Source organism: Saccopteryx leptura, chromosome 2 (assembly GCF_036850995.1).
Source record: "Saccopteryx leptura isolate mSacLep1 chromosome 2, mSacLep1_pri_phased_curated, whole genome shotgun sequence".
In the NCBI taxonomy this organism is placed as follows: domain Eukaryota; kingdom Metazoa; phylum Chordata; class Mammalia; order Chiroptera; family Emballonuridae; genus Saccopteryx; species Saccopteryx leptura.
In genome coordinates this window covers 186,326,690-186,352,218 of record NC_089504.1, presented here as the reverse complement: position 1 = coordinate 186,352,218, position 25,529 = coordinate 186,326,690, and the positions used below count along the sequence as shown (strand labels likewise).

At 45.8% G+C, this 25,529-nt stretch overlaps 2 protein-coding genes across 2 annotated transcripts in view; both read left to right on the top strand.

The window, feature by feature from the left end:
* The window catches only part of NACA (nascent polypeptide associated complex subunit alpha), a 337,284-nt gene that overhangs the window by 252,742 nt on the left and 59,013 nt on the right, over positions 1 to 25,529 (top strand). The gene's annotated exons all lie outside the window — the stretch shown is intronic.
* The window catches only part of LOC136395308 (WASH complex subunit 1-like), a 32,857-nt gene that overhangs the window by 6,254 nt on the left and 1,074 nt on the right, over positions 1 to 25,529 (top strand). Inside the window, 8 exon segments of the mRNA XM_066369840.1 lie at positions 22,229 to 22,254; positions 22,257 to 22,327; positions 22,539 to 22,685; positions 22,862 to 22,998; positions 23,231 to 23,366; positions 23,540 to 23,741; positions 23,815 to 23,976; positions 24,622 to 24,780. Of these exon segments, the coding sequence (XP_066225937.1) occupies positions 22,229 to 22,254; positions 22,257 to 22,327; positions 22,539 to 22,685; positions 22,862 to 22,998; positions 23,231 to 23,366; positions 23,540 to 23,741; positions 23,815 to 23,976; positions 24,622 to 24,780 (1,040 nt within the window).

Below are 25,529 nucleotides of genomic sequence, written 5' to 3'. Positions count from 1 at the left end.
CCCTGCTTCTCTTCCTGCCTACAGCTCTCTCTGGCCCTCACCTGTCCTGTCTTCACCTGGGTGAAGCCAGGCCCAAAATACCTGCCCAGAGACGTCACCTGCTTCACAAGACTTAGAGGTTGAGGCAGAGGGTGTTGTGGTGACAGGGAAGAGGAGCTGGACAGATTCTGCATGGGGAGTTTGGGGTGCTGTCACTTGCCATTCCTGTCAGCACCACATCAGCTCCCCAGAGAAGCTGCAGCTCCTGCCTGTCTCCATCCTACCTCCTGGGAAAGGGTCCATTTTGTCTGCAAAGCTTTTTCCTTTTCTGTCTTTGTCTTTCTACTTCTTACCTCTTCCCTTCTTTTCCTCTCCTCTTCTTTTCCTTCCTTCTTTCCACCTGCCCCACACTTTTCCTTTTTCCCTCTTTTCCTCACTTCCTTCTTCTTCTCTGTCAGCCCTTCCTTTATCTTTCCCTTTCTTCCCCCCTTCTACTGATTGGCACCTGGTGACTCCCAAGGTTAAGAAGCACTCAGTCAGCTGCTGGCGTAATTAGCAGATCATTCTTAATTATCCCTGTGAATGATGCCTGGGAGTGGAGAAGATGAAGGTAAAGAGCCCAGGGTCAGGGTCTGCTGTGCCAGGGGACAGGACAGGGGAGCGGAGGAGAAGCAGCAGTTATGGGGCCGGAGTAGGTGCGTCCTCCTGCGGCAGCCTCTGCGGACTGGTGTGCAGACTGGCATGCTGATCTGATGGTGAGGAACCAGGGCAGTGCCACAGGGCGGTGGGCCTGCCTGGCTTCATGGAAAGGGGAGGGAGGGTCAGAGAAGGTGGGACAGGGAGCCTGAGCACTCTCCTGGCCAACCTGTCCCCCTCCCTGTGTCACATGAGGAGAAGGGTGATCCCTGGGTGCCTCCTTGAATGTCTCCCACCCTAGCCCAAGGAGCTGCTTACTGTTGCTCTGCCCTCTGCACTTCATGGTGTTCCCTTGCAAAGTGCCCGTTTCCCATCCTGGGACTTCCTTCTCTGTGTCTGCACAGCACTGACTCTTCTGGCTTTCCCCTGAACGCCTAGAGTCCCTCATCCCTCCCTCCCTCCCTCCCTCGATGGCTGGGAATAGCAAACCTTAACTGAGTACTTAGGATATGTCAGTGAGTACAGAAGCACTAGACATATATTCGCTCATTTTAGCCTTTACAATAATTCCATGATATAGAAGTTACTACTACTTTTCAGCTGACAAAGCTCAGGCATAGGCCAATTAAGTGATGTGCCCAAGGTCATGTTGCTACTAAACAGATGTTAACCCAGGTCTGTGGGACACTGTAGTTACTTATCTCCCCGGTAAACCAGTATCTGCTTGAGAGGGGATATGTGTCATCTGATTCATCTGTCCCAGGCTCTGAGCAAACTGGGCGAGCCAGTTCTGTCTCCAATGCTGACCGGGCAGCCCTTCTTCTGCTAGTACCTGAGCAAACATGTTCTAGGGACATGGCTTCAGTGTTGGGCTTGGAAACTGACCTACTTTGAAGCAGACTGTCAGACTAGTGGGCTCTAGATCAGGAATAGCAAACAATTGCTCTTTTGCCACCATCCCCCACCCTCCTGGTGGCTATTGCTAATCAGTTATTGCACTCAGTCCCCAGTAGTGTGGCCTAACTGTCCTTCCTAACACAGCCTTCCAAACCATCCCTGCCAGTTGGTAGAGAGGGCACACAAACTGAAAGCTCTCATGTGGCCTGTACTGTCCTTGACATCATGGCATAGGACTGTAAGCGACTAACCAGTGGTCGGCAAACCGTGGCTTGTGAGCCACATGCGGCTCTTTGGCCCCTTGAGTGTGGCTCTTCCACAAAATACCACGTGCAGGCGCTACCTCGATAAGAAATATACCTACCTATATAGTTTAAGTTTAAAATATTTGGCTCTTGAAAGAAATTTCAATTGTTGTACTGTTAATATATGGCTCTGTTGATTAATGAGTTTGCCAACCACTGGGCTATCTGGGAGCTTTGTCAACAGACTAGCCGTTACTTAGACTTCTAGATTCTTGGACAAGAAAAGAACCTGGAAATCATGCCTTCCATTCTCCTGTCCCACACAGGACTCTCCCTTGAGGCATTCTTGACAGGTGCTCATCCAGCTGGAGTCAGATTGGTTTGCAAAGCTGTGCAGCTGTTTACTAGAAAGTTCTTACGCAGAACTGAGGTCTTCTTTCTTGTACCTCTACCCACTGGTCCTAATGCAGCCCTCTGGATGACAAAATAAGTATAATTGTTTTCCACCTGACAGTACTTGTGATACTTCTGATATTTGAAGGGAATTATATTCTCTAAGTCTTCTCATCTGTCGCCAGACATCCATCAGTTAACCTTTGCATGACATAGGTTTCTCACTCATCACCATCTTCATTACCTTCCTTTGGATGTTTATTGTCACTTTTTTTTCAGCCAATGTTTATTACATGTTGGGCACTGTCCCCGGTGCAACAGTGAATACAAGAATAATGTAGATTCCCTCCTGGGGGAAATTCAGAGTCTTCTTAAAATGTGGATACAATTTAAAGGAGATACAGCTATGGATGAGATGGTGCATGGGATGGATAGTTCATTAATTCAGGGCTCTTTTTTCCCTGTATTGCCTCCAGGAGAGTAGACAAGCCCTGTCTGTGGAAAGAAGGTAGAAGAGGAAACCGGAGCTGTGTGCCTTAAGATTAGTTTTCCTTTTTAAGCTGCTTAACATTCTTTTAGCTCATATTAAGGTTATAGTTAACCAAAACCTTAGTTCTTTCTTCGCCTGAACAACTGCTCAGCCTCCATCTTCTGCATTTGTGCGCTTGACTTTTTAACCTAAACACTGGGCTTCACCTTCACTTCTTGTCAATTTTATTTTGTTGTTGATTGCATTCCATCCTTCTGGCCTAGGACTTTTTGAGTCTTGATTCCATCGTGCAGACCATTTTTGACCCTCCTCGTTTGATGTCCCCACTTTACTGATTGACTGTTGAAGGACCTGGATGAGGTCCTGCCAGAGACCTTCGCGCAAGGCTGAAATCAGTCCATTCTCCAGCAGTTCCCGTTGCATACTGTTGTTTATCTGGCCCTGGTTTTCCTAAGAGTACTCTCTTCCAACCCCATGGCTCCATCTTATCTCAAGGATTTTTGGAGAAGTGGTCAAAATCTTGACTGAGTCAAGATGCACCATGTTTAAGATTTTCCCTGACACACCAGTCTAACAACCCTGTGAAAAAAAGAAATTCTGTGAGTTTACATCAGTGCTGGCCCAGGGACCTGCCTCTTCCTCTTGTAAGTGCTTACTGACCGTCTATTTAATAATCCATCCTGGAAATTTACCTGGGTTCCTTGTTGTTAGGAAAACAGCTATGTTAGGCTTGCTCGCTGGTTTCCCAGCTGCAAGTACTTTGCTTGATTAGTACATGAGCACATGGCAATGCTACATGTGGATAATCTATGTAAGGCTATGGGTGCTGACGCTCAGGGTGGATTGCAGATGGTGGATTGCAGATTGCCTGCCTACCACTGTGAGGGGCCATTTTTGCTATTTGTTTGCCTGAGAAGCAGTTTTCCCCTGCCTGTTTGATCATCCGCCATTGTGAGAATCTATTAAATGGTAATGGTCCAATGCTTTCTGACTTGGCAGTTTATTTACCATCTGCCTGAATCCAATGTGGACCTGCCTGGCCTTGGCCACTGGCATTACATCTGGTGTAGTGGTCAGGATTTGGATCAGATCAGTATGGAGCCGCCAATACCCTTGAAGGGTGGGTTAGAGGAGTGGTCGTTGTTCTCCAGCATATGGTTCCCTATGGCTGTCCTTTTGGGGGCTGTGGGCTGGGTGTTTTTTACAGCCCTGTGAGAAGAAACCAAGAGTTCTGTGCAGTAGGTTGCCTGAGGTCAAAAATTCCAGGATGAGCTGAAGACCAAGCACCAAGAAAAGCATGAGCTGGAACAGTCACTGGAGAAAATTGCAGAATCGAGAACTGCAGGTCAGGCTACAAGCTAAGAATCAGTGGTGGCAGGAACTAGAACAAGCGCTGGAGAAGGAGGTTGACTGGGTTTGTGAGCTGCATTGTGAGATGCAGGCTGAGCACCAATGGCGCCTGGAACTGTAACAATCTCTGGAGAAGGAATTATGGGTTCATGAGTTGCAGTTAGTCCTAGAAGCTGAACATTGGCAGTGACAGGTGTCGGAGAAACAACTGCGGGTTCAAGAGCTCGAGGCTCCGTTGTTGTGAGTCAGGGGTGCAGAGAGAGAGATCAGCAGATGGAATTATCAAGGACTAGCAAAGGACCACCGCTTGTTCAGGCAAATGGCCCCAAGTTCACGCTGTGTCCTAATTTTATTCACAAGACTTCAAAAAGCTTGTTTACTGAGAAATTGGCATAACATCAAGTGTAACTTTTACTTAAAGATACATGGAATGCACCTGCAAGATAGCTTAGTAACAACATAATATCAGAAGGCATTAATTGCTATTGCTTCTATGGATCCTATAACATTCCTCTCCTTATCTTAAGGGATAAGCTTGGAAAGTACAGAAATCTTATGAGAATGTTTTATTGAGAAAAGCCCAGCAACTGCCTTCAGTCACATAGACCTGTTTTAGTGACCCGCCTTCAAGTCACAAAACAATTTTCTTGGCAAAACATTCTTTTATTGTTGGCTGTATTCCCATTCAAGGCCATGCAATGGGTTATTCCACTACATCCCCCTTGTTGTTTATGCTGAATGTTATGAAGCACCACAGGAAACACAGCCTTCTGTCATTCATCCCTTATTTCTCTTGCTTTGATTCATCGACAGGCTACAAATAAAGGAAAGCATAGAATTAATATTATTATAAAAAGTCTTACAGTGGATCCCCAAAATCCTTTAATATATTCAATAGGACTTAATTGCATTAAATTATCCATTAATCCTTTCAATATAGGTTGACATGTTAGAATTTCTAATTTTCTTTGAAAAGCTTCATGAATATGTTTTTGTAATTTAATAATTTCTTTAGTTACATTATCATGATTTAACAAATGCTTTTTAACATTTTCCTAAGGGAAATAAATATGATTTTAAGAAATAGGGGTAACACAAAAAGTAGTTACATTCTAATCACATCTTAGCTTAATTTGTCTTTGCAGGCTAACAATTTGATCTCTTAACACAATCATAGTCTGTTCTAAATCATTAACTTTAGTATTAATGTTACTATTTATACGTTATTGAGAAGTTCACAGTTGTTCAGAATCTTCATGCCATTTTTGCACAAAGTCCACAGTCTGAATACTTTGATGTATGTAATCCAACTCCAGATATAGCAGCCACGGTGGTTACAGCTATTAGTCCTATAATGATGGCGATGATCAGTCCAACCAGTCTCTTGGTTCGCTTCAAGGACTTAATAAGATATTGTAACAGCATCATGGAAGGGGAACCCTGCTACATCCAATGCATCTGTACTGGAATCTAGACTCCTGTTCAGGTTCTTAAAATGTAAAGACTTTGACTATTTTATTAAAAAGAATAGAAGAGTTAATACATGTATAAAAAGCACACTTATTGCAAGTTATTGAATAATTTTCAGCTGTCTATTTGGTTTCACCTATAACAAATATATAAAGCAGTCTAACACAAGCAGATATGAAATGTGTTTCATTCTTCTTAAAGATTAACATAATATGATTAGAAGGATAATTTCTCCAGATTTTTCCTTTCTACACTGACATATGTTTAAGTGCCATGGCTACTTTCCACAAATGGTATTGTATAGGACCAAATTTTATATGAGGAGCTTGAGGTGACATCCCTCCTCTATGCTATATGATAGTATGATTACTTTGATCACCAGCTGTAATTAAACCATTGTTCTTATGCCACCTTAAATCAGCACCCTGCCCTTTAACTTGGGCAGAGCTATAAGGGCTTTAATCTATAACGTTTTATATACAGATGTATTACTTTTAAATCTATATTCTTGTAACAAACTTTTTTTTTCATCTCTTTATTTTTGACAATAGAGAGCCAAGCTTGAATTTCTATTTTTAAACAAAGTGGCTCATACATATAGGTAATCCTTCAACTCCTGTTGTATAATTTTCTAATTTCATGCCTTCTTCTGAAGGTGCTAAGGTACCTCTATCATTAAACGGTCCTGGAAGTCAATTAGAGTCATTAACAAACATAGGAAAGGTACTATTTTCCTAATGAATAGCTCTACTTAATGGAGGATTAGGGACATATGCCTAATAACTAAAATTTTCAGCTCTACTTACCAAATTGTTACCAAAGCAATCATTGCTAAAAACAGGTTAGTAGCATTTTCTTCTTTTTTAGTAGTTTGTAGCATTTTTTTACCATTAAAGGTCAGTTTTTTAAGTTAACCCCAACTTGGTATTTTAGCCTTTTTAATACCAAGCAGCGGTACCTTTAAGATTCTTCTTTTGAAATTCATTTCTTCCATCTCAGCAATGGGCAGATATGGAAAGAATCTATTGTTCTTATTCATGTTGTTAGTTTAATTCTGCGAGCAGGACTCCAAAGGACTTCACCGGATTCTGCAATGACACACGCAAACCCTCTTCCCCAATGTTGCACTACACTAGGTACCTATTGATTCAACTCACTTTTATAATGTTTAGGTTGATTAATCTTAGAACTGTTACTTTTCGTCTAATGTCTGCAGCAGTCAAATTATCTTCTCCTGTATTTAAGAAATTTAAAGTAAATAAAGCTTTGTGTAACATAATTCTAGGGAATAATCTCCTTTCTTCTCCCCCCTTTTGTTTAAGTAACATATTTTTCAGAGTGCAATTACTGCATTCAATAATTGCTTGTCCTTGTGGATTATATGGAATTCTAGTAGTATGTTTAATATTCTAAAATACTAAGAATTGTTGAAATTGAGTAGATGTATATGCAAGACTATTGTCAGTTTTAATTGCTTTAGGAATGCCTATAACATTAAAAGCTTCAATAAGATGTTGAATGACATAATCAGCCTTTTCTCTAGGCAAAGGTGTGGCCTATCGAAAGGAAAAATAAATATTAATAAAACTATACATAAGATAGTTTTTTGGGGTTTTTTTTGTTTTTGTTTTTTTTGTATTTTTCTGAAGCTGGAAACAGGGAGGCAGTCAGACAGACTCCCGCATGCGCCCGACCGGGATCAACCCGGCATGCCCACCAGGGGGCGATGCTCTGCCCATCCAGGGCATCGCTTCTGTTGTGACCAGAGCCACTCTAACCCCTGAGGCAGAGGCCATGGAGCCATTACCAGCGCCTGGGCCATCTTTGCTCCAGTGGAGCCTCGGCTGCGGGAGGGGAAGAGACAGAGAGAAAGGAAAGGGGGAGGGATGGAGAAGCAGATGGGCGCTTCTCCTGTGTGCCCTGGCTGGGAATCGAACCTGGGACTTCCGCACGCCAGGTCGATGCTCTACCACTGAGCCAACCAGCCAGGGCCAAGATAGTTTTTTTTAAAAGAAGAAATATGAGCAATATCTATTTGCTACAGGTTATTACTGTGTTGCCCCCTAGGATTCATTCCTCTGAGTTATGGAGGAGCATTTATAATACTATACTGAGGACAGTTTCTAACAATATTCCGAGCTTCTCACCAGGTTATTTAAAATTTTTGCATTAAATCTTTTTTATTTGTATGAGTCTTTGTATAAAACTTAGTAGCTATTTTTCTTGATCTAATGAGTAATTAATCAACTTCATTATCTATAGTAGACATAGGTCCTGGTAAAGCTGTATGAGAAAAAATGTGAGTTATATAGATAGGCAAATTTCATTCCTACAATAAAAGTTGTAACTCTTGAAACAATTTGTGCAATCTAGAACTATTATTTGAAATATAGTTTCTATAAGTTTAATTGTATGTTCTACATATTGTGAATCAATAACAATGTTAATAGGACAGGATGTTTAAATTTTGTCTTTAACTACAATCAAACTACACTGATTTAAGGTTTCAGAAGAGGCCCTGGCCAGTTGGCTCAGCGGTAGAGCGTCGGCCTGGCGTGCGGGGGACCCGGGTTCGATTCCCGGCCAGGGCACATAGGAGAAGCGCCCATTTGCTTCTCCACCCCTCCCCCCCCTCTTCCTCTCTGTCTCTCTCTTCCCCTCCCGCAGCCAAGGCTCCATTGGAGCAAAGATGGCCCGGGCGCTGGGGATGGCTCCTTGGCCTCTGCCCCAGGCGCTAGAGTGGCTCTGGTCACAACAGAGCAATGCCCCAGAGGGGCAGAGCATCGCCCCCTGGTGGGCAGAGCGTCGCCCCTGGTGGGCGTGCCGGGTGGATCCCGGTCGGGCACATGCAGGAGTCTGTCTGACTGTATCTCCCCGTTTCCAGCTTCAGAAAAATACAAAAAAAAAAAAAAAAAAGGTTTCAGAAGCATTTTTAAGGAGGACTGAAAGTTCAGCATTATTTTTATAAGCTATTAATATGTCATTTATATAATGGCTTAGTAAAGATTGAGGATATTTTTAACAAATTTTTTAAACGTTGATTTACATAATGTTGATACAGTGTCTGACTATTCAACATTGCTTATTTAAGTAATATAAACTTAGTAAGAATAGTTATGCTTATTGTTATAGACACAACAGCTAGCATTGCTAGAAACAGTCAATGATGTTTTTTGAAGTCTTAGTCTTAATTAAAACATTTTGTGCCTCCTGGGTAAGTTTATTTAATTGTCAAATCTCCCTATTTTCTATTTCCAACTTATGCTGAGGCTTCAATTTTCTGGAAGGTATTTACTAGTCCTGTATTTGTGGAGATAAGAGCAAATTCTCACTTCTACATTTTGCCTACATTGCTGTTGTAAATTACTAAACTTTCTATTTAAAAAGGTTTTTTTCTGTAATATTAATAAGAGGGTTAGCATTAGTATTTTGATTAGCTTGAATACAAGCCTGATTCTCCTACTAAGTCATAAATTGTAACTCTTTCGCTTTTGAAAGAACAGTCCAAGCTAACAGTTCTAAATTTTTTGAAATATAACATTCAGAGTCTATGAGGGAGGACAGCAGTTCCTGCGTATAAAGACAGTTAGTTTTATACTGGGAGCAAGCTGTTTTTAACTCTTTAAGAGCTTTGGCAGAAGTTTGGTCATAGTGAGTATAAAAAACTCCTTGTCAGAAAGTTTAGACTGTAATTTAAAAAGTTGCTCTTTTAATTATTTATAAGATAAATGTTTTTCTTTATCAGAGGCCAAATGACTTTTGTTATTTTCCTATTGTAAAAGAAATTTTAGAGCTTTGTTAGGGACTTCTCCTAAGCCATGCAGCTTAGTGACTACTGCCTAAGTGGGCTAAAAAGAAAACTAATGTTGCTTAGTAATAAGAGATGCATCAGCTTCTATATCTAAAAGTCTTTTGTATTGTTAAGTCTATTATACGGCATCAGAGGAACTAAATTCCCGCTTTCCTCAGTGCCTCCTTTTTCATGATGTTGCCTTACAAGCAGCCAACTGTCTGAAGCAGCTTGAGATAAATTCTTAAAATGACTTAATTTTGTTTAATTCCTTAGTTTTACAAATTTGAGCATATTTTACACACAAGACAATTTTCAACACAGAAACAGAAGTATAACATATAACTTTAATCCTGATACTTGAATTCTTATTTGATTTCAAACTTTGAATATACCTTACAATGTATTAACTAAATCAGCAAGTCTTAAGGATCCATATTCTATTCAATTTAAATTTAAATGAGCGCTCCTTATAATTTCTCATGTTAAAGCAAAAAATATATGGATGAAACTATTTTTTCAATATAAAAGCCGGCATTTTAAATTTTTGTATGTAAACAATTCAGGCCTTAAAAATCACATTTTAGACAACATCAAACAAAAACTAAACAGAAATTAGAATCAGACAAACCAGACTAGACAAACCAAAGAGAACCCGGGATTTCAGAGCACAGTCAGACTAGAAAGATGCCTGCCTGATTTTAATCAGGGCATTTTCTGACAGAGGGACTGACGATGGATGAGACTAAACAAAATTTCCCCAAGAAAATTCTCTTAGCAGCTGCTGGGATATTTTCTCATAAGTTTAAGGCATGCTGCTGGGATATTTTCTATAGTCAGATCCAACACATGTCCCCTGCCCCAGTTTCCAGGCAAAGAATAAGAAAGAAACAAAATGATAGCTCAGAGGACTGTAGCTAAAACACCAAAGAAAATTAGTATTTATTTATTTTATTATTACAAAGAATAGAGAATTCTAAGGACTTCATGATTCTTCTATATGTCCTAATTCTAATTGAGTTTGTATCAACTAATGTAAAGCTGCAAGCTTTTTTCCCTTGTCTCTATCTCCAGTGATTTGCATCCAGGCTTTAAGACAAGCGATCTAATCTGAGCTATAACACCATCAGTATAACTAGTTTGTTGTCCCACAGCTGCATAAGCGCCAACGCTGATGAGCATTTCAAAAGTAGCTCCCAGGGGATGATTTCTGGTGTTCATGCAAGATATTCTAAAAGCCTCCTCTCTCCACCAAGATTTTAATTGTAGATATTATCCTGGTTCCAAAACCATACTAGCAAGTAAATCCCAATCCAAAGGAATGATTAAGTGATTATTACAATAGGAAGAGATAAGACCTTGAACATATGAGGACTGAGGTCCATACGTAGCAACAGATTGTTTGACTAGCTTCAAGAAAGTAAATTCAGTTTAGTCAAATTGGATATTATGCCCTCCCCCAGGATCTGGAACATTAAGAGGAAAAGGCTGTTGAATAATTGGAAAAATAGATGCAGAAAAATTACTAGAATTAGATTCTAAATCATCATGATGCATAAGCACCTGTTGCATTTCAGAGATTTCAGGGAATTGAAAAATCCTTCCCCTGCCAGTACCAATTAATTTTTTACCTTGAATTGGAGGAGCCGTAGGCTCACATATATCTTGCTTTTGAACAGGATAAGCAGTATACTGATTTCCAGTCTCCTGTTGTTCCAGTGTAAATTGTAGTTCACTTAATAAATGTTTTAGACAGGCAACATCATTCATAGGGGCTCTTTCATTTTTTAAGAAAGAGGGATGAAAGCCTTTGGATGAATGAATTTCATTAACATTATCAGTAATTTCAGAAGCAGAGACAGTATTGTCTAAGTCATTATTCTATTCATTCTGTGCTGAATCAAATTCTTCAGGCTCATTATAAATAACCTCACTCAAGTCTTTAACAGAATCTCCATCTGATTGCAAAGGTCCAAGGGCTATAACAATAAGATTATAAGCAGCCCACATTTCAGCATCAAGTGGATCTCCATGCTGATGAACACAGCCTAAAGATTTTCCTACTTGTTGCCAAACATTCAAATTCAATTGATTACAATGTTCAGGAGTATACCAATAACAGTGTTTCTGAATAGCATTTAAAAGACGTAACAAAACCTTGTCTTTTATCTGAATCCCAGACCCTTTTAAAAGGGATTTTAAAACTTGTACATAATTGTCCTGTAATAAATGGGAATATACCATGACTTTGCTAGTTACCCGAAAGTTTCGCATACACAGCGCATCCAACTTACCCTTTCAGGGTTCCATCTGTTTCCAATCTCTTCTTAAGGCCCCACAGAAGGCACCAAATGTTGTTGTGAGTCCAGGGTGCAGAGAGAGAGATCAGCAGATGAAATTATCAAGGACTAGCAAAGGACCACCGCTCGCTCAGGCAAATGGCCCCGAGTTCACGCTGTGTCCTAATTTTATTCACAAGACTTCAAAAAGCTTGTTTACTGAGAAATTGGCATAACATCAAGTGTAACTTTTACTTAAAGATACATGGAATGCACCTGCAAGATAGCTTAGTAACAACATAATATCAGAAGGCATTAATTGCTATTGCTTCTATGGATCCTATAACATTCCTCTCCTTATCTTAAGGGATAAGCTTGGAAAGTACAGAAATCTTATGAGAATGTTTTATTGAGAAAAGCCCAGCAACTGCCTTCAGTCACATAGACCTGTTTTAGTGACCCGCCTTCAAGTCACAAAACAATTCTCTTGGCAAAACATTCTTTTCTTGTTGGCTGTATTCCCATCCAAGGCCATGCAATGGATTATTCCACTACAAGGCTCAGCTTCAGGCTGAGAGCCAGCAGCCCCAGGAGCTGAAGTAGGCACTGAAGATGGAGCAGCATCTGTGCCAGTGGAGTGGCTCTGAGTCGGTGGGAGCAGGTGTTTCCAACTCCTCCTCTTCTGAGGGGGATGTTCAGGCTGAAAATGCTGTCCACAGACTCAGAGCCTGATTGGTGGTCGCACAGAAGGTAAAAACCCAACAGCCAAGAGTCCCTTAGGGGCAGGCACAGCTCCTTCTGCAGGTAGTGGAACACTCTGTGGTCCAGCCCTACACCCAGGCAGAGCTGATGAAGTTGGGGGCACAGTTCAGGCAGAAACCTACTGAGCCGAGCCTCTGGCAACCTGGTTGCTGTGGTTGTGGGACACAGAGGTGAATGGCATCATGCTCTCTGGAACAGAGATGGAGAAATTGGCTGCCATTACCACACACTCCTCCTTGAGGCAGCATCTTCAGAACTGCCATGACAACCCAGGAAACCATACCCTATTAGAATGGGTGATAGCCACCATTTGTGCAATCTGGCAGAATGCTGGGGACTTACCAGGGGCAGTGAGTTGGTGGCAGTCCTATAGTGAGCTGACCCAGGCCTTTTGGGAACTAGATATAAAGAATGCTGCTTTCAACCTGGGGTCCTGTGGACCAGATAAGGAAGTGTTTACAGCAGGAATGGGGGACGTTATTCTCTGTAGCACCCCGTCAGCCCTTTTTGGGTCACTAGTGGCTATCTTGAGCCCCTATATGGGGCAGCCCATCAACTTGGTTACACAGATGGTAGTGGATTTGGGGGAGATGGAGGTAGCACCGGATTGTAAGGCTGTGTGGGCTGCTGGTTATGCTGCCCCCCGACAAACAAGAGAAATGGGCCTGTAAAGATTACCTGAACACAGATATGGGTAGATGTGATTGCAGCTAGGGCACATAGGGAGAAATTAGATGGCAAGTTTAATAAAACCCTGTTAGAACTTTTGTGGCAGCTTAAGCTGCAATAGAGGTTCTAGCCACTGAAAAAGTAGGGGGAGCAGGTGGTCCCGGCAGCTGCCAAGAAATGGCTGGCATTCAGCTTGCATGGTTGCAGAATTACTTGATGGAGACAGCTGAAAGAGAGGAAGATCCCTAAGACCCATTGTTCCAGTTTGAATAGGGGGAAGGCCAAGGGTAGGGGCCAGAAACCCCATGTAGAATTGGTCTAATGTGCAGCAGGTGTTGGCATTAGAAGGTCATAGGTGCTTTTTTGCAGCAGCAGTAGCCACAACAGCTAAGAGAACTGTCAAGGCAGCACAGGCCTTGAATGTGTTTGACTCCACCAGGCCCTGTGAGCTTGGACCTCTGAGGGATTTGGATAGGGTTTGTGGCAATGGACAGAGCACTATAGAAAGGCATTGAGGTCCATTAATAAAGAGCTGTATGACTAGTTGGCTTGTAATAGACATTTACCTTGGTGATTTGCACAGACAGCTGGGCTCTCTATCGTGGACTGATGATTGAGTGGTGTAATGTACTCCTGGACTGCAACCAGAGGGGGTCACTGGCTACTTGCTGTATGGACACACCACTTGTGGAAAATACTATAACAGACCTTATAGGGGGGCTGCAGCAACTGTGGAAGCCCTCCTGCACTGGGAAGCTGTTCCCATCCAGTTGCAGAGATGCAACAAGGATACTTTCTTCAGTGGACATAGCCCTGGACTGTACAGGCTCTCCCATCTACCCTGGAGTAGGGGATTAGAGGTGAGCCTCCAGTTAACTCCTTGGGCAGAGCGCTCAGGGAGACATTGTGAAGGGCACCTTTGTAATCATTGTAATTATATAACTTGTGCTGTCATCTGTTTGTTTATGTAATGTACCTCACTCCTCACACAGGGACTGTCACAGAAGATACCTGTCGCATAGATTGTGAAGTGAGCAACCCTAAAGGGGTATGGAATGTTGGGAAAACAGCTGTGTTAGGCTTGCTTTCTGGTTTACCGGCTGCAAGCACTTTGCTTGATTAGTGCATGAGCGCATGGCAGCACCATGTGTGGATAGTCTATGTAAGGCGATGGGTACTTGCCCTCAGGGTGGATTGTGGATTGCAGATTGCCTGCCCGCCACTGTCAGGGGCCTTTTTTGCTGTTTGTTTGCCTGAGAAGCAGTTTTCCCTTTCCTGTTTGCTCGTCCACTGTTGTGAGAATTGACGAAATGGTAATGGCCCAAAGCTTTTCAGCCCCTCAGTTTCTCTACCATCTGCCCAAATTCAATGTGGACCTGTCGGAGACTGAAAAATCAACAGGACTTTTAGAGTTATTTCTGAGGGACAGAGGTGCTGGGAACTGGCTGCTGCCCAGCCCCCTACCTCACTAAGCTGCAAAAGGCTAAGCCCTTCCCCACACCTCCATGTATTTGCTCATCCTTCCCCCCATGTTCCCTGGAAGGAAAAACTGGCTTCTTTGTGTATGTTTGAGTATTGTGGGGCTTTTCTACACTTGGTGGAGTTCTTGGGTTACCTTGGAAACCCAATTGATTTGCTAATGGCCCACTTGCCCTGAAAATAAAGAAGGATGCAGTTTCAGGCAGCGGCCATGTTTGGCAGCTCTGCTAGGGCAGTAATTTTCTGCTAGCAGGAACTGTGAAAACCTCCCAGACCCATATTTTATAGTCTTTAATTCTTTTTTTTTTTTAAAAGACTTTATTAATTTTTCAGAGAGGAGGGGGTGGGAAAGAGGAATAGAGAGAGAGAGAGAGAAGGTGGGGAGGAGCTGGAAGCATCAACTCCCATATGTGCCTTGACCAGGCAAGCCTAGGGTTTCGAACCGGCGACCTCAGCATTTCCAGGTCGACGCTTTATCCCCTGCGCCACCACAGGTCAGGCCTATAATCTTTAATTCTTTACGTCTATCTTCATCAATTCCCTACCGTTCCCACCTGGGACCTGAATATACAATACTCATCTCTGCTGGCCCATGGCATGGACCTGCCTGGCCTTGGCCACCAGCATTACACTTGTTAAGTTTGATGTTTTCAATTTTAAGATTCAGCCCTTCTCCCTTTTTGTCTGTCTCTGTCTCTCTCTCTGCCTCTCTCTTGCTTGTTAAATCAATCATCCCTTGTCTCCTTAATGTACAAATAAAAACAAGAACAGGGTAGCTTTTGTCCATCTGCAGATCTGGCATTCCTCCCTCCCCACATCAACTTCCAGTGAAGTGGTTACATAACCACTGAGGTTGCGCCAGCATCCAGGGCCAGAGTGGCAGAGTTGGTGTTGGGCAGATAAAATATATTATGCTCACTTTGTTAAAGATGGCGCTGCCCACGTGGATGCTGTCACACAGGTGATATTAATGTGTGTTGGGGGTGGGCTGGGGGCAGGCAGGATCCTTGTAGCCTGGGGCTTGGTTTTAGGCCTAAGCCTTTCCCACACTTTTTGATGTGGGGTGGTGCAATACCATCATGCCCCAGATAAGTGACTTTGTATCAGAGACTTCCCTATTTTGTATATTGGATTAAAGGTTTTGATTTCTACACTATAAAATGGGGGCAGAACGGGAGCTTGCCCTCTCTTGGTTCCTGAGATTAGCATTAGAGGAGAGAGCAGAGACAGGCCACATGGAGGAGGCCTGGAGAAGCAGCCAAGATGGCAGAGTGCTGAAGGAGAAGCTAGTTTGTGCAGGGAGAAGGAAGGAGATGGGGAACAGAGGTGAGTAAGTCTGGTGAGCTAGAAACCTTTGATTCTAGGAAACTTGGATAAGTCAGTAGCTTTGTGAGCACTGAATGAGTGGGTTTTGGAGCCCAGTGTGTGTTTTTACTTGCCCGCCAGGTGCAAGCTAGGATTAAAGATGATGGCCCACCAGTTTTTGGCTCTGTTGTTTCTTTACTGACTATCCGAATCCAATGCGAACCTGCATGGACCAGGCTGCTGCTTTACATTTGGCATAGTCGGCAGGATTCGATACAAATCAGCAAGGAGCCACTACCACCTTTGAGTGGTGGAATAGAGGACTGGCTGATGTTATGATTCCCCATGGCTGTCCTTTTAGGGACCATAGGCTGGCTGACTTTCACAGCCATATATGAGAAAACCAAGAGCTCTGTGGAAGAGGCTGCCTGGGACCTGCAAACCAAGCAATGGAAGAAGCTGGAGCAAACAGATGCTGACCCTGGAGCTGGAGGAAGCGCTGGAGGAGGAAGTCGACCAGGTTTGTGAGATTCGCCTGGAAATGGAGCAGCTGCTGGAGAAGGATTCAGAGGTTCGTGAGTTGCAGATTGCCCTGGACATTGTGGAGAGCCAGCAGCAGCGGGAGGCCGGGGCTGAGGCTGAGGCTGAAGCTGCAAGGTCTGCGGAGCAGAAGGCGGCAGCAGCCTGGGACTTGAGCCCGGTAGCAGCCCAGGACTCGAGCCCGGCAGCAGGAGCTGGTGTTTTCAGTTCCTCTTTGGAGGATGAGGAGAATCGGGCTGGAGTGGCGATCCGCAGTCTCCAGAAGATGAGAGCCCAGCAGCAAGGAATACTTACTATGTTCCTGGTAGGTCTGCGATTTTGGGACATAGGGCTGAACGCCATCATGCTCTCCAGAGCAGAGATAGAAATGCTGACTGCCATTGCATGTGCCCCTCTTTGGGACAGTGTAAGACCTGCCAGGACAGCAGGGATGAGGGGGGTGGCTGACATCCCATGTGTGTGGACTGATTTCCTGGACTATGACCGGAGTGGGCATTGACTCCTTTGTTGGATGGACTTACGGATTTTGGACGATGTGAAATACCCTGATGGGGGTGGGAAGCGGCTTTGCTGAAAGCACTCCCCTGCCCCTGAAAGCTTTTCCCATGGCTAGAAAGAAGGCTGAGGACATTTTGCGCTTTTGGCAAAGTGCTCAGAGACTGGTGAAATGTACCTTTGTAATTGTTGAAATTGTATGATTTGTCATGTTGTTGTAATTTGTGTAATGTGCCTAATTTCCTTGCACAGGGATGCCAGTGGTGTAGATTGTGGGTAGGAAAGTGAGCATAGGGGTGGATTGTTGGCTTTACAGTTGAGAACTGGAGGAAGCACCCCCCAGTAGATGAAGACCTTGCTTCCTGCCGGAAATGATGGAGCTCATGCTTGAAAAGATGTGGGGTTCTGCGTTCTCTAGTTGGAAGGAAACTCCCCTCTTGTTCTCTATCTGCATTGCTGCCCCAGTCAGGCCAGTCTATCAAGGAAAACTAAGCTGCTTGGGGTACCTCCTTGTACCCCAGGCCCTACCCCTCCACGTCTGGCACATGAGGAGCTGGCAGAAATCAGAGAGACATCATCAGGATAGAGACCCCTGGATTGTGAACTTGACTGATGGAATGAGTCTCTGGAGGCCAAAACCTCCTAGAATGGGTGAGGATGGTTTATGAAGGCTGGGCCAGAGTCTTGACTCTTCATTTCAACCTTTAGAGAAATCTGAGTCCCCTGGTCCTGCAGTCTCCCACTGCAGAGTCTGGGGCTCTCTGCCTCCACTGTATCCTCCCACCTTTCCGAAGGCACTGTTGAAACACTGCCTCATTTCTCCTGCCTCACTATGTGCTCACTCCTGCCAGCTGGATGCTGAGATGTGACTGCTCTGAATGTGGAAATGGTGGTCCTGGCCAGGAACTGGTGGTCCTGGAAGTGGGGGAGCTTTATAGGGAGGATGCACTGGCACTTGAGAGCCAGAGTTAACACTGCAGTGAGAAGCCCCTTGCTGTTGCTGAATAATGTGGGGACAGTGTAAGTGAGGCTCATGAGCATTTACGTTTAGGACACCTGGGTGTTAGTCATCAGTACCCACAGAGGGGCCTGTGCAGGTGCCAGGCACTGTTCTAGGCACTGGGAATACGCAGGGAACAAAGTGGAGTCCCCAGTCCCTTGGAGCACATGTTAGACAGGAGACACATAATGTCAGTGGCACTGTGTGAAAGTAAAGTGGGTGGGGGTTGGAAAATGACAGGAGCCTTTTCAGATTCTGTGGTCAGGAAGGCTTCAGCGAGGAGGGAGCTCAGGCAGTGAAGGAGCTGGCCATGTGGGCAACTGGGGGACGGCATTGCATCTGATGCCAATGCCCCGTGACAAGAGTGAGTTTGGCCTGTTCAGAGAATAGCAGGGCAGTGAGTGTTACTGCAGCTGACTGATCGGGGTAGGAAGTGGGGTGGAGGCTGGTGAGCAGCCAGACCACAACCATGAGAACCTTAAGGCGTGGGGTGTACTTACACGAGCGGTTTATCACATGTCAGGGCAGTTCCTTGTGAACAGCTCTAGGACTTGAGTGTAGGCCCAGCTTTGCCGAACTTTGGTTTCTTAGTCTGTAAATAGGTGATTGTGTCCTGACAGTCATGACGGTTCTGTCTCTGCTTGCCTAAGCTTGAGGCTGTAAAGCGGGAGGTGGAACCATGTCTTCAGGTGGCATGTCCAGGACCAGCTCGGGACCAGGGTAATTGCCCATCCTGACCCAGAGCTCCAAGGAGCTCGGTCCAGTGCAGTCCTAGACCCTTCCACTTGCATAATCCTTGAAAGGTTAGCTGGGCAGTTCCAAGGTTGACCCTGACAAGCACGTAACTGTGGTGAGCCAGTGCAACTCGGTGCAGGTTTGAGTGGTAACTGTGGAGGGTGAGAAAATAAACACAGAGAGAAAATGTGTCGGGAGCCAATCAATGACTGCTGGCTGACAAGGTCACAGCAGAAGAAGATCAAAAACTGCTGATTGACAAAGTCACAGCAGAGAAGACCAACAGCTGCTGGTTGACAAAGTCACCACAGTGAAGACCAATGGCTGCGGGTAGACAAAGTCACTGCAAAGGAAAGGCACAACGATACTTCCCCCTTTGACTTTTTGAATTAATCTGGCCTTATATCCCCCCTTTTCTGGGTGTGTGCTATTATTTATGGCACAGGGATAATAGTACCGTGCTTTCCCTGTAGATTCGTAGTAATTTCTTTGGAAATGAGACAGAGGGTGTGAGTTCCACAGAAAAGCCTGTAAGCCCCTTGAACTGGGCTCATAAACATAAGAGGCTGGCTATGATATCCCTCGTAAAGGGTTAAGTTTGTAGGAGAATTTCTTCTTATTAATCATGTTAGAAAGAATAGATTGTGACTTGTGAATGGGTAGGAGGCAGTGGCTGTGCACAGAGCACCTTTCGGCCTTCACTTAATTCATCATTTTTCCTCCCTAGCCTTTTCATGTGATAGAGTAGGGAAACTTTCCTTTATTCTTGCTTACCTGACCTGCAGATAGTGGAACACTCTGAGAAGAATATAGTTAGAACTTAACTAGTGTGTGAATATAGTAAATAAATAAAATTTGACTAGACAATAGAATCTTAGGTAAGGAGTAATGGAATGGCCCATTGCGTGGCCTGGAATGGGAACGCAGTCGGCAAGAAATGAATGTTTTGCTAAGAGATTTGTTTTATGACTGAAGGCAGTTACTGGGCTTTCTCAGTGAGACATTCTCATAAGGTTTATGTACTTTCCAAGATTTTTCCTTCAAAAGTATGGTGGTTCCTCAAAAAACTGCAAATAGAACTACCTTATGACCCAGCAATCCCTCTACTGGGTATATACCCCAAAACCTCAGAAACATTGATACGTAAAGACACATGTAGCCCCATGTTCATTGCAGCACTGTTCACAGTGGCCAAGACATGGAAACAACCAAAAAGCCCTTCAATAGAAGACTGGATAAAGAAGATGTGGCACATATACACTATGGAATACTACTCAGCCATAAGAAATGATGACATCAGATCATTTACAGCAAAATGGTGGGATCTTGATAACATTATACGGAGTGAAATAAGTAAATCAGAAAAAAATAAGAACTACATGATTCCATACATTGGTGGAACATAAAAACAAGACTAAGAGACATGGACAAGAGTGTGGTGGTTACCAGGGGTGGGGGGAGGGAGGACATAGGAGGGAGGGAGAGAGAGAGTTAGGGGGAGGGGGAGGGGCACAGAGAACTAGATAGAGGGTCACGGAGGACAATCTGACTATGGGTGAGGGGTATGCAACATAATTTAATGACAAGATAACCTAGACATGTTTTCTTTGAATATATGTACCCTGATTTATTAATGTCATCCCATTAACATTAATAAAAATTTATTTAAAAAAAAAAAAGATTTTTCCTTCAGATAATGAGAGGAATGTGGGGGGATCCATAGAAGCAATAGCAATTAATGTCTTCTGAAATTATGTTGCTACTAAGCTATCTTGCAAGTACACTCTATATATCTTTAAGTAAAAGTTACTCTTAATGTTATGTCAATTTCTTAATGGGCAAGCCTTTTGAAATCTTGTGAGAAAAATTAGGACACTGCATAAACTCAAGGCCATTTTCCTGAGCAAGCGGTGGTCCTTTGCTAGTCCTTAATGATTTCGTCTGCTAATCTCTCTCTGCCCCTTGACTCATAACAACAGTAAAGTTGAGTTATTAGTTAGTACTAATCCTTTAAAAGCTTTTACCGATGTTGTTATCACTATTCAAGTTATTTTATAGTTGTACTTTGAATGATTTGCCACCTGATTTGTAGTTTATAGATATAAATTAACTGTTATCTGGAAACATGTAAACATAGTGAAACAGAAGCAATGATTAATACTATGTAATTGTAACTTAGTGTGTGTGTGTATAAAAAAGAAGCTATACTAGCATTTGGCAGAGATGCCTGGCAGTAAATGCTAACGAGAGAATAAAGAGAAAGAAAAGAATTCGGCTCTCTCACTCGATTCGCGCCGACGCCGTCTCTTCCTGTAGGACCCCTGGATTCCCCCCGGGGCTGGACCCCAGCAAAAACAGATGGGATTGAGAGGGCTCCTGTAAACTGATGACCTACAAGAACAAGCCTGCACCCCCAAAACACTTTAATTATAGTGCAGAGAGCAAAGCCATTTGCAAAACAAAGAGATCTCTGTTACAAAGTCACATTTCTGAGGCAAACCAAGAATTCTCCCAAGTGCAGAAAACCCCCCACCATGCATAACATCTTAACTTCACAAATAAAGAGTAAAGAAACTGCTTCCAGTCTCTTCCAGGGACATGGAGGATGGGACAAGTAAAAAACCATCAGCGGCCCTGGCCGGTTGGCTCAGTGGTAGAGCGTCGGCCTGGTGTGCAGAAGTCCCGGGTTCGATTCCCGGCCAGGGCACACAAGAGAAGCGCCCATCTGCTTCTCCACCCCTCCCCCTCTCCTTCCTCTCTGTCTCTCTCTTCCCCTCCCGCAGCCGAGGCTCCATTGGAGCAAAGTTGGCCTGGGCGATGGGGATGGCTCCTTGGCCTTTGCCCCAGGCGCTAGAGTGGCTCTGGTCGCGACAGAGCGACGCCCCGGAGGGGCAGAGCATCGCCCCCTGGTGGGCGTGCCGGGTGGATCCCGGTCGGGCGCATGCGGGAGTCTGTCTGACTGTCTCTCCCCGTTTCCAGCTTCAGAAAAATACGAAAAAAAAAAACAAAAAAAAAAACCATCAGCATGGTAGTTAACATGGAGGTGTGGGGAAGGGCATGTAAATTGCTTTTACCAACAACTAAACATTCGGGAGGCTGTGGGGAAGAGCTTAGCCTTTGACTTAACCCTTAAATTGCAAGGATCTTTGTCAGTTTACAGCCTCCCACAGCCTCTAGCAACGTAATCAAGCAAATGAGGTGGAGGAATAGACAGCAAGGACCCTGTCAGCTTACTGCAAGTCCCCCACACCTCTGGCCCCCAAAAATCTAAACTGCAAGCACCCTGTCAACTTGCAGCCTGTTTCCCACAGGTAACATTGTCTTTTTTTTTTTAAGTGAGAAGAGGGGAGGTAGACAGACTCCTACACGTACTGCAACCAGGATCTACCCAGCAACCCTTGTCTGGGGCTGATGTTTGAATCAACTGAGCCAGTGGTATGAGGGGGAAGAGAGAGAAAGGGGTAGATGGAGGGGAAGAGAAGCAGATGGTCTCTTCTCATATGTGCCCTGACCAGGGATAGAATCCTGGATGTCAGCATGCTGGGCTGACGGTCTGTCCACTGAGCCAAGCAGCCAGGGCAAACACTGTCTTTTTAAGAACTCTTGCTCAAGCCCCTGGTTTTTTGCAGGTTTGGTGTTAGAAGCAGGAGGAATGCAGGAGGCTGCAGGGGCTTGAGGAGCAGCCCCCAGCTCCTGTCATTTTTTCCGTGGCAGGATCTCCCAGAGAGTGGAGCTGAGCCGGCCACTGGGGAGAGGGTCTCCTTAGCCCAGGCCAAGATTGAGAAGATCAAGGGCAGCAAGAAGGCCATCAAGGTAGCCCACATGTCCCTGTGGCTGGTGGGCAGTCGCAGATATCTGTTCTCTACCCAGTCCCTGTGCCTTTGAGGTTGCCCAGGGCCTTACTTTCACTGTCCGGCCACACCTCAAGCTCTCCTTCTCAGAGTCCCCCCACCCCAACCCTAGGCTGTTCGAAACTTCTTGGAACCCCTGAAAAAGTGATGTCCGACTCTCCCTGTGTCCACAGGTGTTCTCCAGTGCCAAGTACCCAGCTCCAGAGTGCCTGCAGGAGTACAGTTCCATCTTCACAGGGGCCCAGGACTTTGGCCTGCAGAGACGCCCCCGCCACAGGGTCCAGAGCAAGCACCGCCCCCTGGATGAACAGGCCCTGCAGGTCTGATGGGCACACACAGTTCACACGCTTGCAGGGCTGACCAGTGGCAGTCCTGGATGTGAGGGAGCAACTGAGGCCCACCATAGAGTTCTGTCCCCAAGAGGATTTGGACGACATGCGGTGGGGGTCACTGGTCTGGCCCTGAAACCCACCATCCTTCTGTGTCCCCCCCCCAGGAGAAGCTGAAATACTTCCCTGTGTGTGTGAACACCAAGGTGGAACCTGAGGATGAGGCCGAGGAGGGGCTCGGGGGCCTTCCCAGCAACATCAGCTCTGTCAGCTCCCTGCTGCTCTTCAACACCACTGAGAACCTGTATGGCCAGAGTGGGGCCAGAGCGGGATAGTGGGAGGCCTGGAATGCTCAGTGGGGGGGGGGGGGGGCCAGGGGGCAGCAGACTCGGGTGCAGCAGAAGTCTGCAGCCTGAGTTGCTCTGTAAGGCCTGGGAATCCACAGTGCAGATTGATGGCGGCCCCCAATGAAGTAGGTCAGGGCCGTGGGCCTAGGACAGATGACAGATTGCCTGACCTCCACCCCACCTCTACAGGTACAAAAAGTATGTCTTCCTGGACCCCCTAGCTGGTGCTGTAACAAAGACCCATGTGATGCTGGGGGCGGAGACAGAGGAGAAGCTATTTGATGCCCCTTTGTCCATCAGCAAGAGAGAGCAGCTGGAGCAACAGGTAGAGACAGCTGGTGCTTGGGTGCAGGGGGTACAGTGGATGAGGAGGTGCGGTCCTGCCAGGGTTCTCTAGGCGAGGTGTTTGTTGAGCCCCTTATCCCTCCCGAGCCGGCGGACTGCAGGGCCCATGACCCCTGCAGCACCCATCCCACATAGCCTCGCCTCTTCCTGCAGGTTCCAGAGAACTACTTCTATGTGCCCGACCTGGGCCAAGTGCCCGAGATCGACGTGCCGTCCTACCTGCCCGACCTGCCAGGCATCGCTGATGACCTCATGTACAGCGCCGATCTGGGCCCCGGCATTGCCCCCTCTGCCCCTGGTGCCGTTCCAGAGCTGCCCACCTTCCGCACAGAGGTGGCTGAGCCTTTTAAGCCAGGTGAGCGCGAGCCAGCAGGGGAGGCAGGCCACTTTATTCCCAAGGCAGCTCACATTTCTCACACTTGTTTCAGTCCTAGAAGATGGGGTGCTAACAGCACCCCCACCGCCACCACCCCCACCGCCCCCAGCTCCAGAAGTGCTGGTCAGCGCCCCCCCACCCCACCTCTCACCACAGACCGTGGGCTCTCCAGGGCAAGGTGCCAGGGAGGATGACAGCAGCATGTCTCCTTCAGGTAGGAGCAGCAGCAAGGATGGGGGTGCGTATGTGGGAGGCAGGGGGCTGGTTGAGGGTGCCTCTAATTGTGGATCCTTGAAGAATTTTCTGTATGTTTGTGTAGTGGTCGTAAATTCCAGAGCTTTAGAATAGTTCTGATTTTAAATCTTGTTCCATTGGGTAGAGCGCCAGAACTCCATCCTCCAGGATAGAGGGAGCCTGGACAGATAGGTCTGGGGATCCCCCAGTCCTCCTTCAGCCAATGGAAAAGGGGAGCTACTAAAATAATTGAAAACAGCAAAAAAATATTCACGTGTCCCATAAAGTGCAGAATTTCAGTTTTCATATGTCTCCCAGTCATCACCACCCAGAAGTGGCACAGAATTCCTTGTGGATCATGTGTCACATTTAGATACTTGGCACCGCAGTAATTCCCAGAGTCCCCCTCTGCAGGGTGGCACCTAGGCTGGGTGGGGATTGGAGAGGGACCGGGGTGTCTGGACACGACTTCCTGAGCTCAGGGGGACGCAGTCAGCATCCATCAGGAAGAGCCTTCCTCACAGCCAGGCTGCTGAGGGCTCCTCTGGACCCCCAGAGCCGTGGGCCGGGCAGGGCTGTCCCACAGCCTGGCCCTGTCTGAGCGGCCTTCCTTCCCTGCTCCCAGCTCCAGTCCAGGGAGCTCCCAAGGAAGTGGTGGAGCCCTCCAGGGGCCGGGCCACTCTGCTGGAGTCCATCCGCCAGGCTGGGGGCATCGGCAAGGCCAAGCTCCGCAGCGTCAAGGAGCGCAAGCTAGAGAAGAAGAAACAGAAGGAGCAGGAGCAAGGTGAGGGCCCCACACCACCCCCAGTAGGGCTCCAAGAAAAGGCCCGCCTCTTCTAACCACCATGCCAACAGGGTGCTCCTTGCCACCCAGTGTCAAAAGGCCAGCCCCCTGCTCTCCCCAGGGTGTGTGCTGGAAACCCTAGTGGCCTCCCTAGCATCCTGTCTCTGCTGCCTGGGCAATGCATTCCTGCTGGCTTCTGGGGCTGCTGAGTGGGACCTTCTTCTCTAAGCTGGGAGAGCACAGAGCCTCATCCAGCTCCAACGACAAGAGAGAATCTTCTCACACTCTGCCAGCTGCCCGAGCAAATGGTCAAGACGGGACATACATACATATAAACACACACACACACACATATTGTTTTTGTTTTTGTGACAGAGAGAGGGACAGATAGGGACAGACAGACAGGAAGGGAGAGAGAGAGATGAGAAGCATCAATTCTTTGTTGCAGCACCTTAGTTGTTCATTGATTGCTGTCTCATACATGCTTTGACCAGGGGCTACAGCAGAGCTAGTAACCTCTTGCTCCAGCCAGCGACCTTGGGCTCAAACTGGTGAGCCTTGCTCAAACCAGATGAGCCTGCACTCAAACCGGCAGCCAAGGGGTTTCAAACCTGGGTCCTCTGCGTCTCAGTCTGATGCTCTATCCACTGCGCCACCGCCTGGTCAGGCATGACCGGAGATACAGTAGTTTAGAAACAGAGGACCTGGGTGAGTCATTCAGTCCTGCTTCTCTAAGTCTCTTGGGGCTA